Consider the following 20,210-nt stretch of genomic DNA (forward strand, 5'->3'; position numbering starts at 1 on the left):
TCACTTTAATGAGCAAGATAATTTTTTCCCTTCTTCTGAAGGAAGACTTATACAAATGCCCAAACACAAAAGATTCAGAAGTGAGGACATTCTGCATTCTGATAATCTCCAATTTCATTCAAGTTTTTAAGAAGAGATTGGACAACCATTTTTCTGAAGTGGTGTAGGGTTTCCTGCCTAAGCAGGGGGTTGGACTAGAAGACCTCCAAGGTCCCTTCCAATTCTGTTATTCTATTCTCTTCATCTTTTTTTTAATGGGCAAAACTTTAATTATTCAGTTCCCTTTTAAAAAATGAACTGGAAAGTTATGCTACTTATTTAACAGGATAAATATAAAATAATATAATTAAAATACTATCAGTATAGTTATGCAATTAAATTATACTTTCCCCATATTTTTACCATAATTAATTTTTTTCTAAGCTGGAACATAGCAGGAGATCTGGCAGATAATACATAGTTTTTCTCTGGTTAAACTTGATATTTTATTGGAATGTTTTCACAGCACTACCACAAAAACAATAAAACAAGAAAAGAAAATCCATCCAACATGTCCTATCCAATATTTCAGTCCAATTAGCTGCCTGATCTTCCACTAAAATTTCAGTCTCTCTCATTGTTCTTATTCTGAACCATTGTTTATTTTTTTTAAATGAGAATGACAGTAAGATTTTATGATCAGTGTTGAAATCTAAACTTTGTTACTACTGGTTCTGTGGGGGGGGGGGGTAATGTGACTGGGTAGGCGTGGCCAATTTTTTTTTTTACTTTTAAAACCATTTTTTCTACAACCTCTTCGGCAAAGAGGTTGTAAAAAAAAATGCTTTCAAAAGGCTCTGACGATCCCAGCTAAGTTGCCTGATCAGCAGAGGCTTTTTTAAACGGTCCAACTCAGCTTGGATCGTCAGAGGCATTTAAAAGAAAAAAAGGGTTTTTTTGATCATCAGAGGCTTTTTTTTTACTTTTAAAAGCATTTTTTCGGCTGAAGAGGCTGTAGAAAAAATGCTCTTAAAAGTAAAAAAAAAGCCTCTGATGATTGTGTAGCTCAGATGGGAATGGGGGGATAGCAGGGATTTTTGCTACCAGTTCTCTGAATGACCCGCCTCCATTGCTACTGGATTGGGCGATCCAGTCTGAACCGGGAGCATTTCACCCCCGTTTATGATGTTTTATAGAATGTCTCTTTCCCAGTAAAGGAATTCAGGACAGAGCTTCCAAGTTCATCTATCTAATACTAGTTTAAAAAGAATCAGGTATAACATATATTTGCGAAATAAAATGAAAAATAATAGAAAGTACTAATAATCATAGTTTACTTACCTCCTAAATTCATTCCAGCTTGAAGACACTTCTGTAATCTGCAAGCTGGACAGTTTTTTCTTCGAATTTTGTCAATTATACAGTCGTTTCGTCCCGCACATAAATAATTGTGCTGCCCTGCAATAAATAAAACACAGAATATAATAAATTCTTTATTTATTAAATAAATTATATAAAATATAAATTATTAAATAAATTCAATTTATTTATTAAATAAATTAAATTATAAAATATTTAACAATATACAATAAATAAACTGTTCACAATACAGACTTACAGCTCTAAACATGAAAGAATTCCTCTTCCAACTTTTATAACTTTTATTATTTTTAAATCTTCTAGAACATTTTAAAATAACTGCTCATAACAATTTTGAAAACACAATATTCAATGTTGTGTTCAATAAATAATTAAATTAATAAACTAATCACACCCACATCCACATATTTAAAATCAGTGATACTAAAGGGTGAATATATCATGCATAATATATTTCAGATGGAATTTTATAAAGTCCAAGAATATATTATGATACAAACTTCAATGAACTCAAGTTCATTCAGATTGCCACATGATACTATCACAAATAAAGATAGCTGAAGAGGTATAAAAAGGCTTTGTATGCCAAAGCGAATTATACATCAAATCCTGTCAAAAACCAAGTAAAGCTTAAACATGCATGAAATAAGCATATCCACAATTGTATAGAAAGGCCTTCAACTGTGTCAACCATGTCAAGTTGTAGAATGTGATTGTTAAAATGGAAATCCAAGAGCATCTCATTGTCCCTATACAAACATATATGCAGGTCATGATGTCACACTATGGAAAGTACATGGCAAACCAGATGGGCTCCAAATTGGCAAAGGACTGATCCAGGTCTGTATGTGCTTTCATTATTTATACAACTTATAGGCTGAATAGGAACTGAACCATTGAGAAAAAATAACTTGCAAGACAATGGAAAGAACCACCAGTCTTAGAATTGATAATGAAATTGTACATAGCTTTCGCCTTTTAGGCTCAACTATCATCAGTAAATAAAAAGGCAATCAAGAATTACATTACAAACTAGATCTTGGTTGAGCAGCCATGAAGGCCTAGGAAAAGATAAAATGAAGAAGTGGAATTCTCTGTGATGCTCTGTAGAACTTGAAGGAGGATAGAAAATGTATGATGCTTTGGGACACTGGGGTTGGAGAAGAATCCTGAGAATACCATTGTATAACCATGCAAATAAATTAGTGGATAACTGAACAAATCAATCCAGAGTTCTCACTACAGGAACAAATGCTCAGACTCAATTTATCAATTTGTCGATGTTTTTAGTCACAGCTTCGAACAGTGACCGATGGGGATGAAAAAGTAACTCTCTCTCTCTCTGTGTGTCTCTCTGTCTCTCTCTCTCTCACACACACACACACACTCACCTGCTCACCATTAGTCACTTAGAACACATTGTATACAGAGGTGGGTTTCAGCAGGTTTTGACCAGTTCTGGAGAATCGGTAGCAGAAATTTTGAGTAGTTCAGAGAACCGGTAGTAAAAATTCTGACTGGCCCAGCCCCCATCTATTCTCTGCCTCCCAAGTCCCAGCTGATGGGGAGGAAATGGGGATTTTGCAGTAACCTTCCCCTGGATTTGGGAGGGAATGGAGATTTTACAGTATCCTTCCCCTGGCACGCCCACCAAGCCATGCCACGCCCACCAAGCCATGCCCACAGAACGGTAGTAAAAAATTTTGAAACCCACCACTGATTGTATGCAATTGGTTTCTGCAACTTAGTGATTAGGCAAAGTGGTCACTAAGGGAAAATCTTGTGATTCTGACTATTTTAGTTCAGCTTTTTTTTAAAAGCATCAAAAAGATATGATCCCAAACAGCTACTGAACCCAAACACCGGGGAAGATTTCTGGAATTTGACTCATAAAGAAACTGGATAAAAGGACATGTCCTTTCCCCTACTTCCCTTAAGAATGCTCACCCCAGAGCTGGAATAATTAGCAAGAAGGAAATGGATGTTTGTATTTATATTAACTGAAAAGGAAGAGACTACAGGAAAGTGAGCTTTCACTGCGGAATGTGCATTGAAAGGAATGCTCCAGTACCTGCTGTTTGCCTAGTACACTTGCAGATGGAAGCTACAAGTATTTTATATTTGCTTCCCTATTTCCCCCCCAGCAACATATGCATTGGGGATTAAAAAAAGTTAAGATGACAATCACAAATGAGCATCCAAAGCCATACCCTTTTGTATGTACATGTACTGTTCAAATTATGGGTATAATAAGAAAGTACAGAAACTGACTTCTTCCATAACACTAGAACTTAAAGTTATACAGACTAAATAATTAATAAGGAAGTAAACTATAGCACTCCTCATAATACATAGAGCTATTTTACATACAAAGATGAAAGGCTCTAATAAGATTTTGAAATATAAAATAACATTTTAAAATATTTTTATAGTATATCTGGGCATAAGCATAATAACCCTTTCTTTAAAAAATCTGATACACAGTGGAGAAATTGCAAATTACACAATGATCATACGTACGTTTTCATAAGGATGTTTTTCAGATAGGAAGCTTTAGTAGTCCTAAATCTGATTAGTCAATCTTATTTTAATCAACAATCAGGAAATTACATAAAAATATAAATAATAGGCTTAGTTGTCTGAACAACATTAGTTATTAGCTGTTGCCTCTTCATTGCTGGAAGTCAAAGTTGAACTTCTGTACAAGTGATAAATAAATGTACATTTTAGAGAACATATCAGGGGTGAAATGCTCCCGGTTCGGACCAGATCGCCCAATCTGGTAGTGATGGAGGCGGGTGGTTCAGAGAACCGGTAGCAAAAATCCCTGCCCACCCCCACCCCCACATGCCCAGTTGAGCCGCACAATCATCAGAGGCTTTTTTTTTTTTTTACTTTTAAAAGCATTTTTTTCTACAACCTCTTCGGCCGAAAAAATGCTTTTAAAAGTAAAAAAAATAAGCCTCTGATGATCGCACGGCTCAGCTGGGGTCGTCAAAGGCTTTTAAAAGAAAAAAAGCCTCTGCTGATCAGGCAACTCAGCTTGGATCATCAGAAGCATTTAAAAGAAAAAAACCCTTTTTTTTCTTTTAAATGCCTCTGACAATCCAAGCTGATTTGCCTGATCGTCAGATGCTTTTTTTCTTTTAAAAGCCTCTGACGATCCAAGCTGAGTTGCCTGATCATCAGAGGCATTTAAAAGAAAAAAAACCTCTGTCGATCAGGCAACTCAGCTGGGATCGTCAGAGCCTTTTGAAAGCATTTTTTTACAACCTCTTCGCCAAAGAGGTTGTAGAAAAAATAATTTTAAATGTAAAAAAAAAATTGACCACGCCTACCCAGTCACATTACCATCACTACCACCAAGCCACGCCCACAGAACCAGTAGTAACAAATTTTAGATTTCAACCCCTGGAACATATAATTATTATTATAAATTATACAAATTATTATATAATTATATATTCTTGCTGTGTACTGACACTGAAAGAATAAGGTATATTTTCTGAACATCCCTATAGAATTACAATATGTAAGCGATGAACTATTTCTATCTCTTCACAGATTTCACAGGCAGGTATGCTCCGCTAATGAGATATTAGGATATTATCTGCAAAAGAGCAAATTGAAGGATTTTGCATTTAACCCTTGAAACACTTTCTTCGGTCTGGAAAATTAAGAATGTTGAAATATTTTGCAGTTTCCCAAGAATGATTTAAACTATTCTGTGAAAACCTATGGATTTCCAAATCTGATGTTCTATAACATTTAATTTTTCAATCATTCTCAGCATCTTCAGTGTCTCAAGAGACATTAATAATCTTAAGAGCTTCCTTAAATGTTTGGCATCAAGTTTTCCAAGGCCAGCCTTGTTTTCTCTTTCCTCCAGGAGATATCCAAACATAGTGCAATTTTTGGATGCTGGTCTTTAGGCATGGTAAGACATGGTAAACAAACTGCATTCAATGTTCATTCATCATACTTGATAGGTGTTCCAAATCTGATCTTTGTAGTACCTCTTCATTAGTGATGTGGTCACTGTAAGAGGCACTGAGGATTCTTCTCAAGCAGCATTGTTTGAAAACATTTAATCATCTTGATTGTACACTTCCATGTTTCACAAGCATATATTGCATGACAAATATATGGTATGACAAACTCTTGAACAGTTTTATCTTTGTAGTAATACTTATGGCTGCCAAATTGGGCAGGTGCACTGAAACATGACCACTGCATTCCAATTCAATAGTTAATGTCCATATCTGTATCTCCATTGATAGACATAATGCTATCAAAATAAATAAATTGTTGGATTTGTTCTATAGCTAGGCCACGGACTGTTATAGGACTGTTATATTGCCCTGAGCACTTCCTACTTGCATAAATGGTCTTGATTTTCTCAAATGTATATGTAAGCCAATCTTGCTGGTATCATTATCTAAACTGGTGGTCATTTCTTGCAAGCACCTTTTGCTTCACCAAGCAATGCAACATCATCTGGAAAATCTAAATCTGTTAAATGAACTGTTATCCATGGGATGCCAAAGCTTTGCTATCGCTCTATGCATAACAAAGCCCATGGACAGGAGAAACAAGAATGGCGATAGTATACATTTCTATCTTACTCATGTATTGGCATTAAAGAAGGTTGTGTCTCTAGATTCCATTCATATATAACAGCTGGAATTATAATACAGACTCTTCAAGATGTTGATAAAAACATTGAGGAATACCATAGGATTTTACAATATTCCATAGTGATTCTCAATGAATTGAGTCAAGTGCCTTTTTAAAGTAAATAAAATTGATTACCACTAACTTCTGGAATTCAATACTCTGTTCGATGATATTTCTTAAGGTCTGGTTCTGGTTGTTACAAGAGCATTTTTTCTGAATCCTGCTTGTTCTTCATGCTGGTGTGTTTCCCACTTGACACTGCAATTTATTGAGCGATACAAGGCACAGAATTTTTCCAGTGACTGATAGCAACATTATACCTCTTCAATTGTTACAATCACTGATGTTCCATTTCTTTGGTACTTTAATGATTACTCCCTGCTCCAATCTTCAGAGGTGCATTCCTGTCACCCACAGTGAGCTCTTGCACCAAACGATCTCCACCATATTTTAAGAACTCTGCAGATATCTGATCTAAACGAGGTGGTTTGCCATTTTTAAACAACTCTATTGTGTCCTGAACTTCAGTAATTGTAATTGGTTCCATACTGACATCAGGTTCCTCTGGTTGTGCAATATTGGCAAAATCATATATAGTTGATGGGCTAGATTGGTTCAATATGTTACTATAATGTTCAACCTAATGTTTATCTTGTTCTTTTTTACTAAGTAGCATTGTCCCATATTTAACTTTAATTAGGATGTTGGTGTTGGTTCTAATTCTTGTTAGTTCACGGTCAAGACGAAATAGCGATATGGAAAACATATACAATACATATTCACATTATATTTATAGCATAAAAATATAATGAGCCTTAAACTGAACAAGGCATCTGTGGGCTAAATACACTTAGATGAAGCCTTTGTCAAATGTTTATTGAAAGGACATTTTATTCTAAGTTTTACAAAGTTTCCATCTTTTAAAACTATATAAATCAGTATGTGCCAAATGAAGTCTTCTTTTAAAATGTCACATGGATATATCTGCTGACAAGATCTTTAAGAGGCTTCAGTTCTATAGGGCAAATTTACATTTTGTTGATTGGAGAATATTCTAAGAATATTTTAACACATATTTTTAATGTGTATCAAGTTATGATTTTTGACAGCAATATAGGATTAATTGACGTATACCCCACTGCCAATATTGAAAAATTATTACAATTAAATTAAACTTATAAGGTTAGAAATAATGAATATTTAACTACAGAAGAAAAAAAATAAAAAATTGCAGTCACTAAACTAAATCCAACACAGTTGCCCGCTCTTTCTCTTTCAATTGAAGGACATCATGGAGATAATATGAAAAATTCAAAAGCAGGGGATGCTTTATTATAGGATCACATATTGATTGAGGATAAATAAAGGACATTATGATTGTAAATTCTACATTGGGGGTGGGGGATGTTGAAGAATCCAAAATAGTATGAACAACACCAAAGTTCCTGGTATGCAATTCACCAAATTTGTGATAAACTTTAAAGACACAGACCAGAATATCGAAAGATACAGCTTCAAATATAATAGGACCTGTACTATTGGTACCAAAAAAAAGGGGGAGACTATCATTTTTATGTTCAATGCAATAAATGGACAAATTATACAGGTTTTGTTCTATTGTCTTTTCTATTCATTTAGTGATGAAGTGCAGGAAATATTCAAATAGCCATTACGACTGCAATGTCTGCTATGAAGTAGTTGATAAATCAGATATTGCACTACATTGAAATCTCAATTTAATGGACCAATTGGTGATTGGAGTGAAGACACACAAAAAAAGGAATATCTGTTAAATATCAAAGTACATTGTTTCCAGCACTTTGCATCGTTCCAAATTACGTAACACATTCACGCAACAAGCATTATTTGGGAATAATATCATTATGCCAGTAATGTAAATGCCCACAAATAACATGAAATTAATATAAACTTAACTATTTAGCCGACTCAACATATCACTAACCACATAAAATAATCAGAGTATGCCTAATTTTTTCAGTCCTAATGTTTTTACCTATTATATGTATTAAATCATTGGGTACCCAGTTTTCTTTTCTTTTTCTGATGCTATTTGGCTGAGACATGCACATGCACATATGTGATTTTTTTTTCCTTCTCTGCAGGAAAATTACCTCCCAGATTTTTTGTTTGTTTATTTTTGCTAAGCGATAGAAGAATTCTGTAGAACCAAAGCCAGGCTCTATCTTCGCATCCATAAGCTTGTTTCATGCTTATAAATAAACATTAGTAACAGCTTCTTGGCTATATTAACTTCACATAACTTACAATGGGTCTCATTTCACATTTGAAATGGCTTTTTGAATTATTTACCCAGTGGAATGAAATAAAAATATGCTGTGGAAAATCAATTATAAGAAGCCAGCTAGGGGAGTAGAAGCAGAAGCCTTTAAATCTTGGAAGCATACTTGACCCGTACAATTTTCGGTGGGGCATCATCCCTGGCAGTTTAACTAAGCTAACTTAAACAATTCTAACTGTTGTTATACATACTCAGCTAATTCTGGTCCTACTTTTTTTTTTTTTTTTGCTTATGAAATAAATTTTGCTGGCAGCTTTCAGGGCATCACCTCCGTTCAAATCAGTGCTATTATACTGCCACACACTTGCAAGCTCTCTAATTACTAAAGTAGACAGCTAAGGAATAGATGGCTGGAAAGGTTATTTGAGCTGTGGTTCAGAAGCTCTGTGTTTTGAAGTAAGAGCAAAACGTACATACATGTATGTGAAATTCAAAGTCCTAGCTCTTGAAACAGTGTTGAAATAATTTCTTACTGTTATTGAAAATACCTTTAATAAAACTATTAAAAAGGTTACTGTATTACTGAACAACTATAAAAGTTTTCCACACTGCACATCTCTAGAATGGGAACACGTTCTGTTGACATTGCATTTTAATCTTTAAAAAGTCTATTTTATATACTAAAGAGTTTTATTTTCTCTTCCCTCTTTTAGCAGTTGCCAACTGCCCAGCAACAGCAGCCTATGTTTGCATTCACTATTTTAGGCTACATCACATGTCAATTATATAACCTTGATTTACTGCTCTCAAACTGGTTAGAACAATCTGGGAAATAAATTAGTGCAGCCCCTAAAAACATTTTGCAATGCAAATTCAACAGCATGTTCAAATCCCAGCCATATTATAAAATATTGCATCTATATTCAGTTTTTCACCCTAACTGGTTACTTATTGTTAGAGAAAACTAGAACTTATGATAATTAACGTTTCCAATTCTGTTTAAGCCTGAACAGTCTGACTGTAAACTAGTAAGTAATTGCAAACTAGTAAGTAATAAGGCATTTCTCTTGGGTTTAAGTATGAAAATTGGATGAAATGTATCTGCGAATGGTGCTGGGGAAAAAAGAATTCTTGAGCTTTCAACATTTTATACTAGCATACTGGATGTAAGTGAAGGCCACAACTGGGGCAAGAACAAAAAAAATTACTTAAGAAAAAGTGTTGTTTTAAATATAAAAGAAAATAAAGTTACTATATTTAAATAATAGAACTCATTTTTATTTTTCCAAAATTTATGCTTTTCTCTATTCATTTAGCAGCTTTCCAAACACCAGCATTCTTTCCACACACTGGTAGCTACAAAATATAACAGGCAGCCTAAGCAAGCAATACCGGTCAACCGAATCTTAGAATCCTTTGCTTCTATTTCATTCACATTAGATTCATTCAAAAACCTGTCAATTTATCTCCAGTTTATCAGTCCATTGCAACATAACTCATTTATTCCTACAAAGCACCAATACTTTCCTTCCTGTTTAAACATGAATGCTTGAATAGGCAGTCCTTATCACTGGATGGTCCTAGATTGACAAAGTATAATTTTGCAAACAAAAATAAATTCCTGCAGCTTTATCATCATTCCTCCTTAATAGTTTTTTTTCCCCCAGAGGGAAAAAGATGGCATAGCTGCAAGCTGTAAAGTCTTTCAGTAAAATTCTGTGAAAGATGTGGGGACAATGGCATAAGCTTTCCACTGTTTGGCTCCTGATTCTTTCACCTCAAGAGATGAAAGTGGAAGTCCTCAGAGGCAAATCTTCTGGATGGCTTCCCATCATTATAGGTAGCTTGCCCACAGAAGCCTGGATGGCCTTCATATCAGGGGTGAAATCCAGCAGGTTCTGACAGGTTCCGGGGAACCAGTAGAGGAAATTTTCAGCAGTTCGGAGAACCGGTAGCAGAAATTTTGAGAAGTTCAGAGAACCGGCATATACCACCTTTGGCTGGCCCCAGAGTGGGGTAGGAATGGAGATTTTGCAAAATCCTTCCCACAGGAGTGAGGAGGGAATGGGGATTTTGCAGTATCCTTTCCCTGCCATGCCCACCAAGCCACACCCAAAGAACCAGTAGTAAAAAAAATTGGATTTCATCACGGCTTCATACTATCCATTTTAGGAAAATGGTAAGTACGTTTTTATTTTGTTGATATTTTGGGTTCAAGTGCTTATTGAACTGCCTGATTTTTTATTTTCTGTGAGGTTTTTTTTAACCTTGGGAATTGAATCTGAAGTTTTATGTGGTCCATTCAATTTTATTTTTATTGTTGGTGATATGCCCAGAGTGATTGAAGATAGTTTCCTTCTTGGAAATATATATGTCAAGGTTCCGACTAACGAATCCAAGCAAATCAGAAATAAGACCCAAATCTTCCTCGAAAGTCTTTATTGGATACATCATATTGCCACGATCAGTTATAAAACTCTAAATATTCCCTGTGGTTTCAGTATAATTAAAATAGTAAATGATCCCCTTCCCAAGTGGTGACATTGTCCAATTAAGTTAATTGGCGGGCTTCTTAGGCACTCCCCTCCTTCTTCATCTGACACCTGTGGAGATGACCTTGGTTCCCACAGTGTTGTGTCTGGCACTGCATTCCAGCCTCTTCACCACCCCCACCCCCATACTGTGTGGCAACTGAGAAACAAAAAGATGGCTCTGCCAGGTTCCGTTTGAAGTTTACAATATATTTCTCAGTGGTCTCTATCAGACAGAACTGTTCCACTATGATGGGAGCCACCCAGAAGATTTACTTCTGAGGGCGTCCACTTTCATCTCTTCTGGAGAAAGAACCAGGACAGAGTAACCCACTCTGTGCCAGCATCAAGTAGAAAGAGAAAAAAAAATGCATTTCTGAATTTTTTGAAAGACTGTAAATATTACAAGGATTTTTTTGCTGAAAAAATAAAAGCATGAATTGAGGATTTGAAGATTAAGAAAAGTACCGATTAAAGGACGGGGTGGATTTCCAAAATATTTAAGCTGTAAAGGAAATTGTAATTATGTGTTGAAATGGTCAGAAATCATTTATATATTTCTCAACTTCCATTTTTTGTTTTTATTTATTTTTTTGCACTTTTTGATTTTCTTCTTTTGATTTTTATTTTATTATAAAACAAATTTGGCCTGGGGTCCTGATGTGGTCATCTCACTCTGGGGGTAGTTAGTATTCTTAGAAGCAGATCCCACCTTCATCCTGTTTGTGTATTGGTTCCTTTTTCACTCACTTATTGTTCAATGTTTTAAAGTTTTAATTTATATTGCCGTTTTATTATATTGTAAGTGGCACAAAGACTCTCAACAGTGAGATGGGCAGCTTATAAATTAAATAGACAGACAGACAAATAGATAGATATTAAGTGGAAGAAGTATTTCTGGGGAAACTGTACAAGTATTTAAATAAAAAATGAAGATTCAAAGGCACATTTCTCTTGATTATATTTCTTGTTGGAAGTAGCAATGTTATTTTCTGTTACTTATCTTTCAATCATGTCATGAGACCGGAAACATGAAACTTACCTAAGGAACTGCCTCATTCCAATTACATTGTCCCATTCCACCTCATTGGACAGGGAAGGTATGTTGCAGATTCTGTCATTTAAAGAATTTTGATTGTCAGGACCCAGGAAGAAAGTCTTCTGTGCCATTGTCCTTGACTTTTGGAAGATTTCACTCTCAAAGGCAAGGTAGGCCCCACTCTTTTGACCTTCAGCTAGAGAGCGAAGACCTGACTCTGACAATTGATATGGACATCAGACAGTGCTATGTGACCTTGGAAGTAACTCATGTCATGAGAATGTTTTCTCCATCTTTTTAACTAGGAATATCTTTATTTTAGGGTTTTTAATTCTTTTTTCCTGTTTAATTCCATTGTTTATATTTTATATTATGAGATGTTTGTTGTATAATAAACAATTCAGATCATTTAAGTGAAATAGGTGGAGTAGAACTGGAATGAATGAATGAATGAATGAAATCACTCTGAAGCTTCCCTAATTTCCCACGTTTATCATTATATGAGTTCTGCCAATAAGTTCATCGGTCATTTATTTATTTTACTGATTTATGGTCAAATTAAGACCAGCTGCCTGCAATTACTGCAGGTTCGAATCTCGCCAGGCTCAAGGTTGACTCAGCCTTCCATCCTTTCTAAGGTAGGTAAATTGAGGACCCAGTTGTGGGGGCAATAAACTGACTTTGTATAAATATACAAAAGGATGAAGGCTATTGCTGAGCACATTGTAAGCCGCCCTGAGTCTCCGGAGAAGGGCGGCATATAAATCAAATTAAAAAAAATAACATAAAACAAAACAAAATGATTACAATTAATCAAAATGTATACATGTACGTATAATTGAAAATATAATTCTGAAAGAAGAAATTATGAAAGATATTGATAATCATAAACAGCAACAATTATTGAACGGAATTTAATAATCCTTCTTATATCTTTCTTATATCCTTACTATTTGATATCTAAATATCTATATACCATCTGAAATGGTATATAGGGTTTCCTGCCTCAGCATGAGGTTGAACTAGATGACCTCCAAAGTCCCTTCCAACTCTGTTATTCTGTTCTAAATGTGACCTGTTAGCTGAAAGGAAGGCATTCTCTTTCTCCGAGGTATCATAACTAGGGCTTGTTACAGGCATTATTAGGTCAGTTTGGCAAGCTTTATAAAAAGAGCAGTGCAAATTGTAGTGAGAAATTGATTATACTTTCCTCTGTGAACAGGGGCAATTTTCCTCTTTATAGGTATATTATTGAATCTTTCTTCTAGGAGTGAGGCAGGGGTGAAATCCAGCAGGTTCTGACAGATTCTGGAGAAATTTTGAGTAGTTCGGAGAACCGGAAAATACCACCTCTGGCTGGCCCCAGAGTGGAGTGGAAATTTTGCAATATCCTTCCCCCAGGAGTGGGGAGGGAATGGGGATTTTGCAGTATCTTTCCCCTGGAGTGGGCTGGGACTGGAGATTTTGCAGTATCCTTCCCCTGCCATGCCCATCAAGCCATGTCCGCCAAGCCATGCCACACCCACCAAGCCATGCCCACAGAACCAGTAGTAAAAAAAATTGAATTCATATTTGAATTTGAAATGCAAACAGCATTTGTATTTAAGTTATATTAAATATCTGAAGCCATAAAAGTTCATTGCTTTAACTCCAACCAAGCAGTTAAATAGAGTTGATAAGCCAAAATTTTTAAAATGTAGATCAACTCTGACTTTCCTGATAACACAAACTTATCGTGCAAAGTCAAGTAACATGGGGAGACACTAATACGAATAAATTTCAGGTGATGAAGGAATATGCATGAGATGAAACCAGATTCCAGTCTTATTGGAGATCTAGATACCTATTGAGCTATTTGCAACAGAGTACATGGAAACTTGGATTGGACAGCTTCAACAGAACACACGTCATACTAATAGCAAATTTGCGCCCTGTATAACAGATGGCTCATGACCTTAGTTCTAAATATTTCTGTTGCATCTGGGACATAATTATTGCCATCTCAGAGAATAGCATTTCAGAGTTTGTGGACCCAGGTGGTAATGGCCCTTGTTTGCTTGCCAGATTGCTGAGCCTTGTAGAGAAACACTGAGATATTTAAAAACTGGTACTTGATTGGTACTAAAACTACTGATGACTGATAACTGAAGAAGATTTTAGTTTAATTGTAGTTGTCAACCAATTTTTCCTCTTTGTAACAGCAGGCAAGACTCTTAAGACTCACTGGTATCATTGAGATATTTTTTACATTTGTATCATCGAGACATTAACACTTTATAAAATAAAAGAAATTTGTTGGTCAGCACTAGGATACAACTTGTCAACTTCTACTAATAATGAATATAAAGTTAAAATGAGAGAAGCAAGATGCATCCTTGTTTCACTCTGTCTGATAATTAAAAAACCTAAGAACAGTGATGGGTTGCTCCCGCAAGAACCGGTAGTAAAAATTTGTAGTAGTTCGGAGAACCGGTAATAACATTGGCTGGCCACACCCCCAAAGCGGTCCCTGGCCCAGTCGCTGCTTGCTTACCCCACCCACCTCATCAGAGGCTTTTTAAAAAAACTTTTAAAACTTTTAAAAAACTTTTAAAACTTAACTTTTTCTACAACCTCTTCGGCCGAAAAAATGCTTTTAAAAGTAAAAAAAAAAAGCCTCTGATGATCGCACGGCTCAGCTGGGATCGTCAGAGGCTTTTAAAAGCATTTTTTCTACAACCTCTTCGGCCAAAGAGGTTGTAGGAAAAAAAATGCCTTTAAAAGCCTCTGGCAATCCCAGCTGAGTTGCCTGATCGTCAGAGGCTTCTAAAAGCATTTTTTTCTGCAACCGTTTAAGGTTGTAGAAAAAATGCTTTTAAAAGTAAAAAAAAAAAAAAAAAGTTGGCCACGCCCACCCAGTCACATTACCCCACACACACACACATCAAGCCATGCCCACAAAATAAGCCACGTCCACAGAACTGGTAGCAAAAAATTTTAAAACCCACCCTTGCCTAAGAAGTAATTAAAACCTAAGAAGAAATTAAAACCTAAGAAATAAGAAAGAATTGTACTGCTGAGATGACCATACAGCGAAAGACAAGATATACAGAATTCTTGTCTACTTTGCACTAAATCAGTACAAGATCATGTTTGATTCATAAGAATTTCATCAAAATTCTCTTTTGAAATACATTTCAGAATGAATTCTCCTTTATCAGTTTGAACAAGAAGGTAGGAAAAGGGTAGAATATTTTATCTGCAGAGCATATAATGCAAATATCAAGCAGTTTATATTACAAACAGTTTATATGATAACTTCTTGGATGAGAAGTGAAACGTCTTCAAAGAAAACCAGAGCTGAAGAAGCTTCTCGTCTTCAAAGAAAAACCAGAAAGTCCAGTTGCCCCTTGAAAAAGCATCTTTGGAACAACCATAACCTGGATGATTGAGAATCTCGCTAGATAAGTTTATATTACACTATTAGTAATCATATGACTTATTATCCAAATTATTGAATATGAAAAAGGGACCCAAATTTCAAGTCTTCACCTAAATACTATAAATTGAGGATAATATAATAATTGTCCAACAATTCAATCAAACATGCAATCAACTGCATATAGGAATGTTCAGTTAAACCACTAATTTAAATCAAGGAAAAAGAAACTTATGGTATATATTCTTGGTGTCAAGCATTCTGAGTAATGCACCCATCAAAAGCAGAACTCCGAGGGAGATAGATTCCTCAGAGAACATGTTTATTGGATACAACGTATCAACACAGCCAGTGAAAACCAACTCTAAAAGTTCCCGCAGTTTTCACCTAATTAAAAGAGCAAAAGTTCCGTCTCCCAGATGTCATCGGTCACATTGTCCAATGACTATAGCTGGCAGGCTGCTTGGTCACTCCTCTCCTCCTTTAACAGCCATTTGTTAAGATGACCTTGGTTCTCACAGGAAAACTTTTTGCTTTAACAGTTAGCCGGTCTATCTACTTCCCTTCTCCCTCTCAGGGTTCATGGCAATTATGAGGAAGCAAAGGATGGTTTCAGCCAGGTTCGCTTCAGAGTTGACAGTTAGTGTACATACCACTTTTTTGGTGTCATAAGGGTATCATTTTCCTATCATCTGAGGGAACAAGACAGTTTCCTTCTAAAACATTTTAATCCAGTCCATGGGTTTTCAATCCTGCCTAGTAATTTTCTAGCCCCTCTTTGCAAGTTTCCTGAAGGATTATAACTTTATTTCATCCACCTTTATCTATCTATATTATATCTTATTGAAGTTTTTAAAATCCCAGCCATTACCTATACTTTCTCTTGTTTTATCAATTTTAGAAAGAAACCCATTCTACAAATAACATGACTATTATTTAGCCAACTAAATTGAATCATTCTCATTAAGTAGAAAGAAATTAACAAAAAAAATAGTATCTTTATCACTCTCGGAGGTATCAGTTATTCACTGCCTTAAAACGATACAGTATTAAATTTTCTGTATTTCATATTTTTTGCTACTTTCCATATTTCTGTGAAAGCAGATGCTAACAAACACTTCTCAAACATGGTACCTTTTAAACATGCTGGATGACAAATTTCATTTTTGTTACTAGTTTAATTAAGACAGGAAAACATTTTTAAACAGTTATAAAAGGAATATGGCTTAAGTATTATTTTTCATGTCAAAATAAATATTTATTAATAATTAATGTATTTAGTGATTTCAAGCCCTTCAGAATAACCATCTCTGAGATGGTTTTTGAGGATGTCCAGCTATCAAAGGTCCATCTTTCTTATGCACAAAATTGGGAATCCTTCTGCATTGCATCCAGGCAACCTAAACCCCATCAAGTGCTACATATGGCACCCACTCTCTCAGTGTTTAAACAAGTAGATATCGGTAGACACATTTCTTTAGCCAGTCTTTTAATTGTTAAATGAAGTTAATACCAGAGTCATTGTTAATTAAATCTGTGTTTTTGTATTTTTATATGGCTTTGGTTTTTTTTAAAAGACTAGTCCCTTGTGTATTCACTAAAATAGATAAGTGAGATATAATAACTAACTAAATAATCTTATTGTCTGATAATTGTGAATCTATACTGTTGCCTCCAATTACAGAAAGAAATTCTTTCTTTGAAAGAAACACCAGTAGAGAATTATAGGTGAAGGGGATATGTAACTATAATATCTTGCACGTAAATGAATCTCAATACATACTGCAATATTGGACCTTGTGTTTGAACTTGTTCTATTATATTATTTTGACCATTATATAAAGCTGGGTGTGGTTCACTGTAAAGTTAAAAATAAATTTGTTACTAAAAATACTTCCAGGGCAAGTAATATTAGATCTCATTAGAAATAGGACAGCTAATAAAAAATGGCTGCATTACAACATTAAGTAAAATGCATTCTGTTAAGTTACATTAAACGTTGTCTAGATCAGGTTAGCCCAAAATTTAAAGCTAAGAAATACTGTTTCCCACTTAGAAAACAAACTATAATGAAATATGGGAAAATATTTTATTTGGGTGATCAGAATATAAATAAGCAGGAAAACAATAAAAGTAGTGTAATGTTTTAAAATATGAATATAGTCAATTCAACATTTAAAAAAATTAAAAACCTATAAAGGCATAATTTATGTACTTCGTTCAAGAAAAAAATCAAATTATATATAATTGCTAGGGAAAAAGATAGGAAATAGGGAAAGTGTAGTAATAACACATTGCTCATACACATATAGAAGCAAGTTATTGTTCACCAATAATTACATTACTTTAAATACTTGTCTGTAAATACACTAAATTCACTACTTGAAGTGCAGGTGCAGATAGCTTCCAGAAATGCAAAGAATTTAACATTTTTAATGTGTAAATAATGATTATAAACTTCTACAGTTTGGACTGACATTATTTTAAGAATAGAACTTTCAAATCCAAAACCGCCAGGGAATTTCTAGAAGCCTGGCACTCTTGACAAATCAGCTATCAACAGACACATAGACATTAACAACTTTTATAGACTATGCAAAAGAGACTATCACCCAGCCCAAAAAGGAACAAAAAGACCCAAGTACCTCTCCATCAGCTATCAGCATCCAGTTCAGCATAGATTAACTCCGAGGTTAACATCAGACCAGCAACCAAGTAAACAATACCCCAATCAAGAAACTCAAAGAAGCCAAAAGCAAACAGCCCAACCGAAGAATCTCTAAGACCACTCCCAGTAACACTAACAGGCAAGCCACTAGAATATAAACTGACAGCAAACTGCACTCCTTACTAGCACTAATGATGTTACCCAGTTTGGGTAATGAAACATCTGCAAGAAAACAAGCACGCTCTTAGAGGTACCACTTGAGAAAAAAGAATTATTAACATCTGTACCTACATTCCTTTCATGAATACCCAAAGGCTGCAGTACGAAAGTCATAGGATCTTCCAGATTCGATATGAGACATGTGTTTGTTAGTGTGGGGGACTAATAAGATCAGATAGATAAATAATCAGAGAAACCCATCAGCAAATAAACATGCAAACATGTAACACTGCATATATTATGTTAATATTAAATACAATGTATTCTTCTATTATGCATACTATAGTATTTTCAAATTGCAAAGGAACCCACATATGTACAAACAAACAGAAAATACTAATATAGTATTTTCTGTTTGTAAACTTCGTAAAATATAGCAACAGTGCGACGAGCCATCTGGCCTCCTGCCACAAGCAGTGGCACCTGCACGATGAGGCACACAGCGTCATGCTGTGAGCGGCGGCACTGGCACAATGCACCATGCGGCAACTGGCCACAAGCGGCCACAAAAGAAGTCAGGCAGCGGCACAATAGATGACAGGGCATGGGAGGCCTGGCTGTGGTAGTCCTAAGGTAAGCAGGTAAAACATCCCCCCAAAAAGAGGCCTGGTGCTTATTTTGAGGCCCAAAAGAAAATAAAACCAGGTCTTATTTTCTGGGAAACACGGTACTATATGTGAGTTTGCCCTTGAAGACCATGCAGAAACTTCAACTGGTCCAAAATCCAGCAGCATATGCAATTCTAGAGGGGACGTGGTTACTATGAGTTGCATTAACTTCCTTTTTTTTAGGTGTAATTCAAAGCAATGATTATCACTTCTAAAGCCTTGTATAATACAGGGCCAGATTATTTGTGGGATCACATGATTCTATGGACATACAATATACTTGTCCCATTAAATGAGATAGGTAGGTATCCTCCAGGTCCTGTATACAAAATAATGTCATCTGGTGGGACCTAGAAACCAATGCTTTTCTATAGTGGCTATTCCATAAGAATAGGAATCTCTCCCTGGATTTTTGGAAAGTCATTAAGACCTAATTTTTCTCTCAGTTTTAGGCCAGCATTTTATAAATATTTTAAATTTTTAAATTTTGTGCATTATATTATTTTTATATTTGACTATTAATCACCTATGGTTATGTGATATTTATATGGCATTATGTGGGATATATGGGTGGCTACATAACTTTAAAAAAAACGTAATCAGGTAAAAACTAGAACATAAAATAAATGTATTATCTTCAAGCAAAATTTATGTTAACCACTTATTCCTGTAACTATATATCCATTGTAACTAAACTTCCTGTATATTAGAAAATGGGGCTTAGCTGCAAACACTGGAGCATCACAAGACATCCTTTTAGTAATTAAAATGGACAGATTTGGAATTTTAAGGTGGAGTTTTAATGAATTTTAACTTGTATGTGTATACTGAACTAAAATGTAATTAGGATTGATATTGAGTGATTGTTATATGCAATATAATGTCTTAAAGAAAATTAAAGAACAAGTTCCTAAAAGAAGCAGAAAAATCAAGAGGGAGTACATAATTCCAAGCCACTATTTAATTTATGGTGGATACTCTCCACTTGTTTCACAAGAGAGACCGTAACAATTATTTTCACTGTTGCTGTGAAGTGTTTAATTAACCCTTGCCAAGGGTAGAATGATCAATATGTCCTTTGTAAACACAGTGGGGCCCGAAGCCAAATACATGTTTCTCATGCCTCTACAGACATTATTTAACTTAGAACAGTACATTTAACCAAATAATTGAATTTGATCTGTACCAGTCGTACTTCCCCCCACCCTGTCCAGTATTATGGAAATAGCATTTCTGTCAATTTAGGAAATTTGCAAGTTAAGGTGACTTTCGATGAAACCTAAGTGGTTCCTAATGCTAAGAATCCTGCTAAAGGAAAAAGAAGTTAACAGAAAATTAGTTTCATATAATTCTAGAAAGAATTGCAATTACCTAACTGAAATAATTAATGAGTGTATAATATTATTGGGAAACTATAGAAACTATAGAAGC

The 20,210-nt window shown here is 35.1% G+C and overlaps 1 protein-coding gene across 4 annotated transcripts in view; it reads right to left on the minus strand.

The window, feature by feature from the left end:
* NR3C2 (nuclear receptor subfamily 3 group C member 2) overlaps positions 1–20,210 on the minus strand; it is a 169,978-nt gene that overhangs the window by 46,894 nt on the left and 102,874 nt on the right. For all 4 annotated transcript variants that reach the window (XM_070949069.1, XM_070949067.1, XM_070949068.1 and 1 more), the window contains exon 4: positions 1,321–1,437. In XM_070949069.1, the coding sequence (XP_070805170.1) occupies positions 1,321–1,437 (117 nt within the window). The remainder of the gene's footprint in view (positions 1–1,320; positions 1,438–20,210) is intronic.

The sequence above is a fragment of the Pituophis catenifer genome, unplaced genomic scaffold, assembly GCF_029215685.1.
Source record: "Pituophis catenifer annectens isolate HBS135680 unplaced genomic scaffold, rPitCat1.0.hap2 SCAF_8, whole genome shotgun sequence".
Taxonomy (NCBI): domain Eukaryota; kingdom Metazoa; phylum Chordata; class Lepidosauria; order Squamata; family Colubridae; genus Pituophis; species Pituophis catenifer.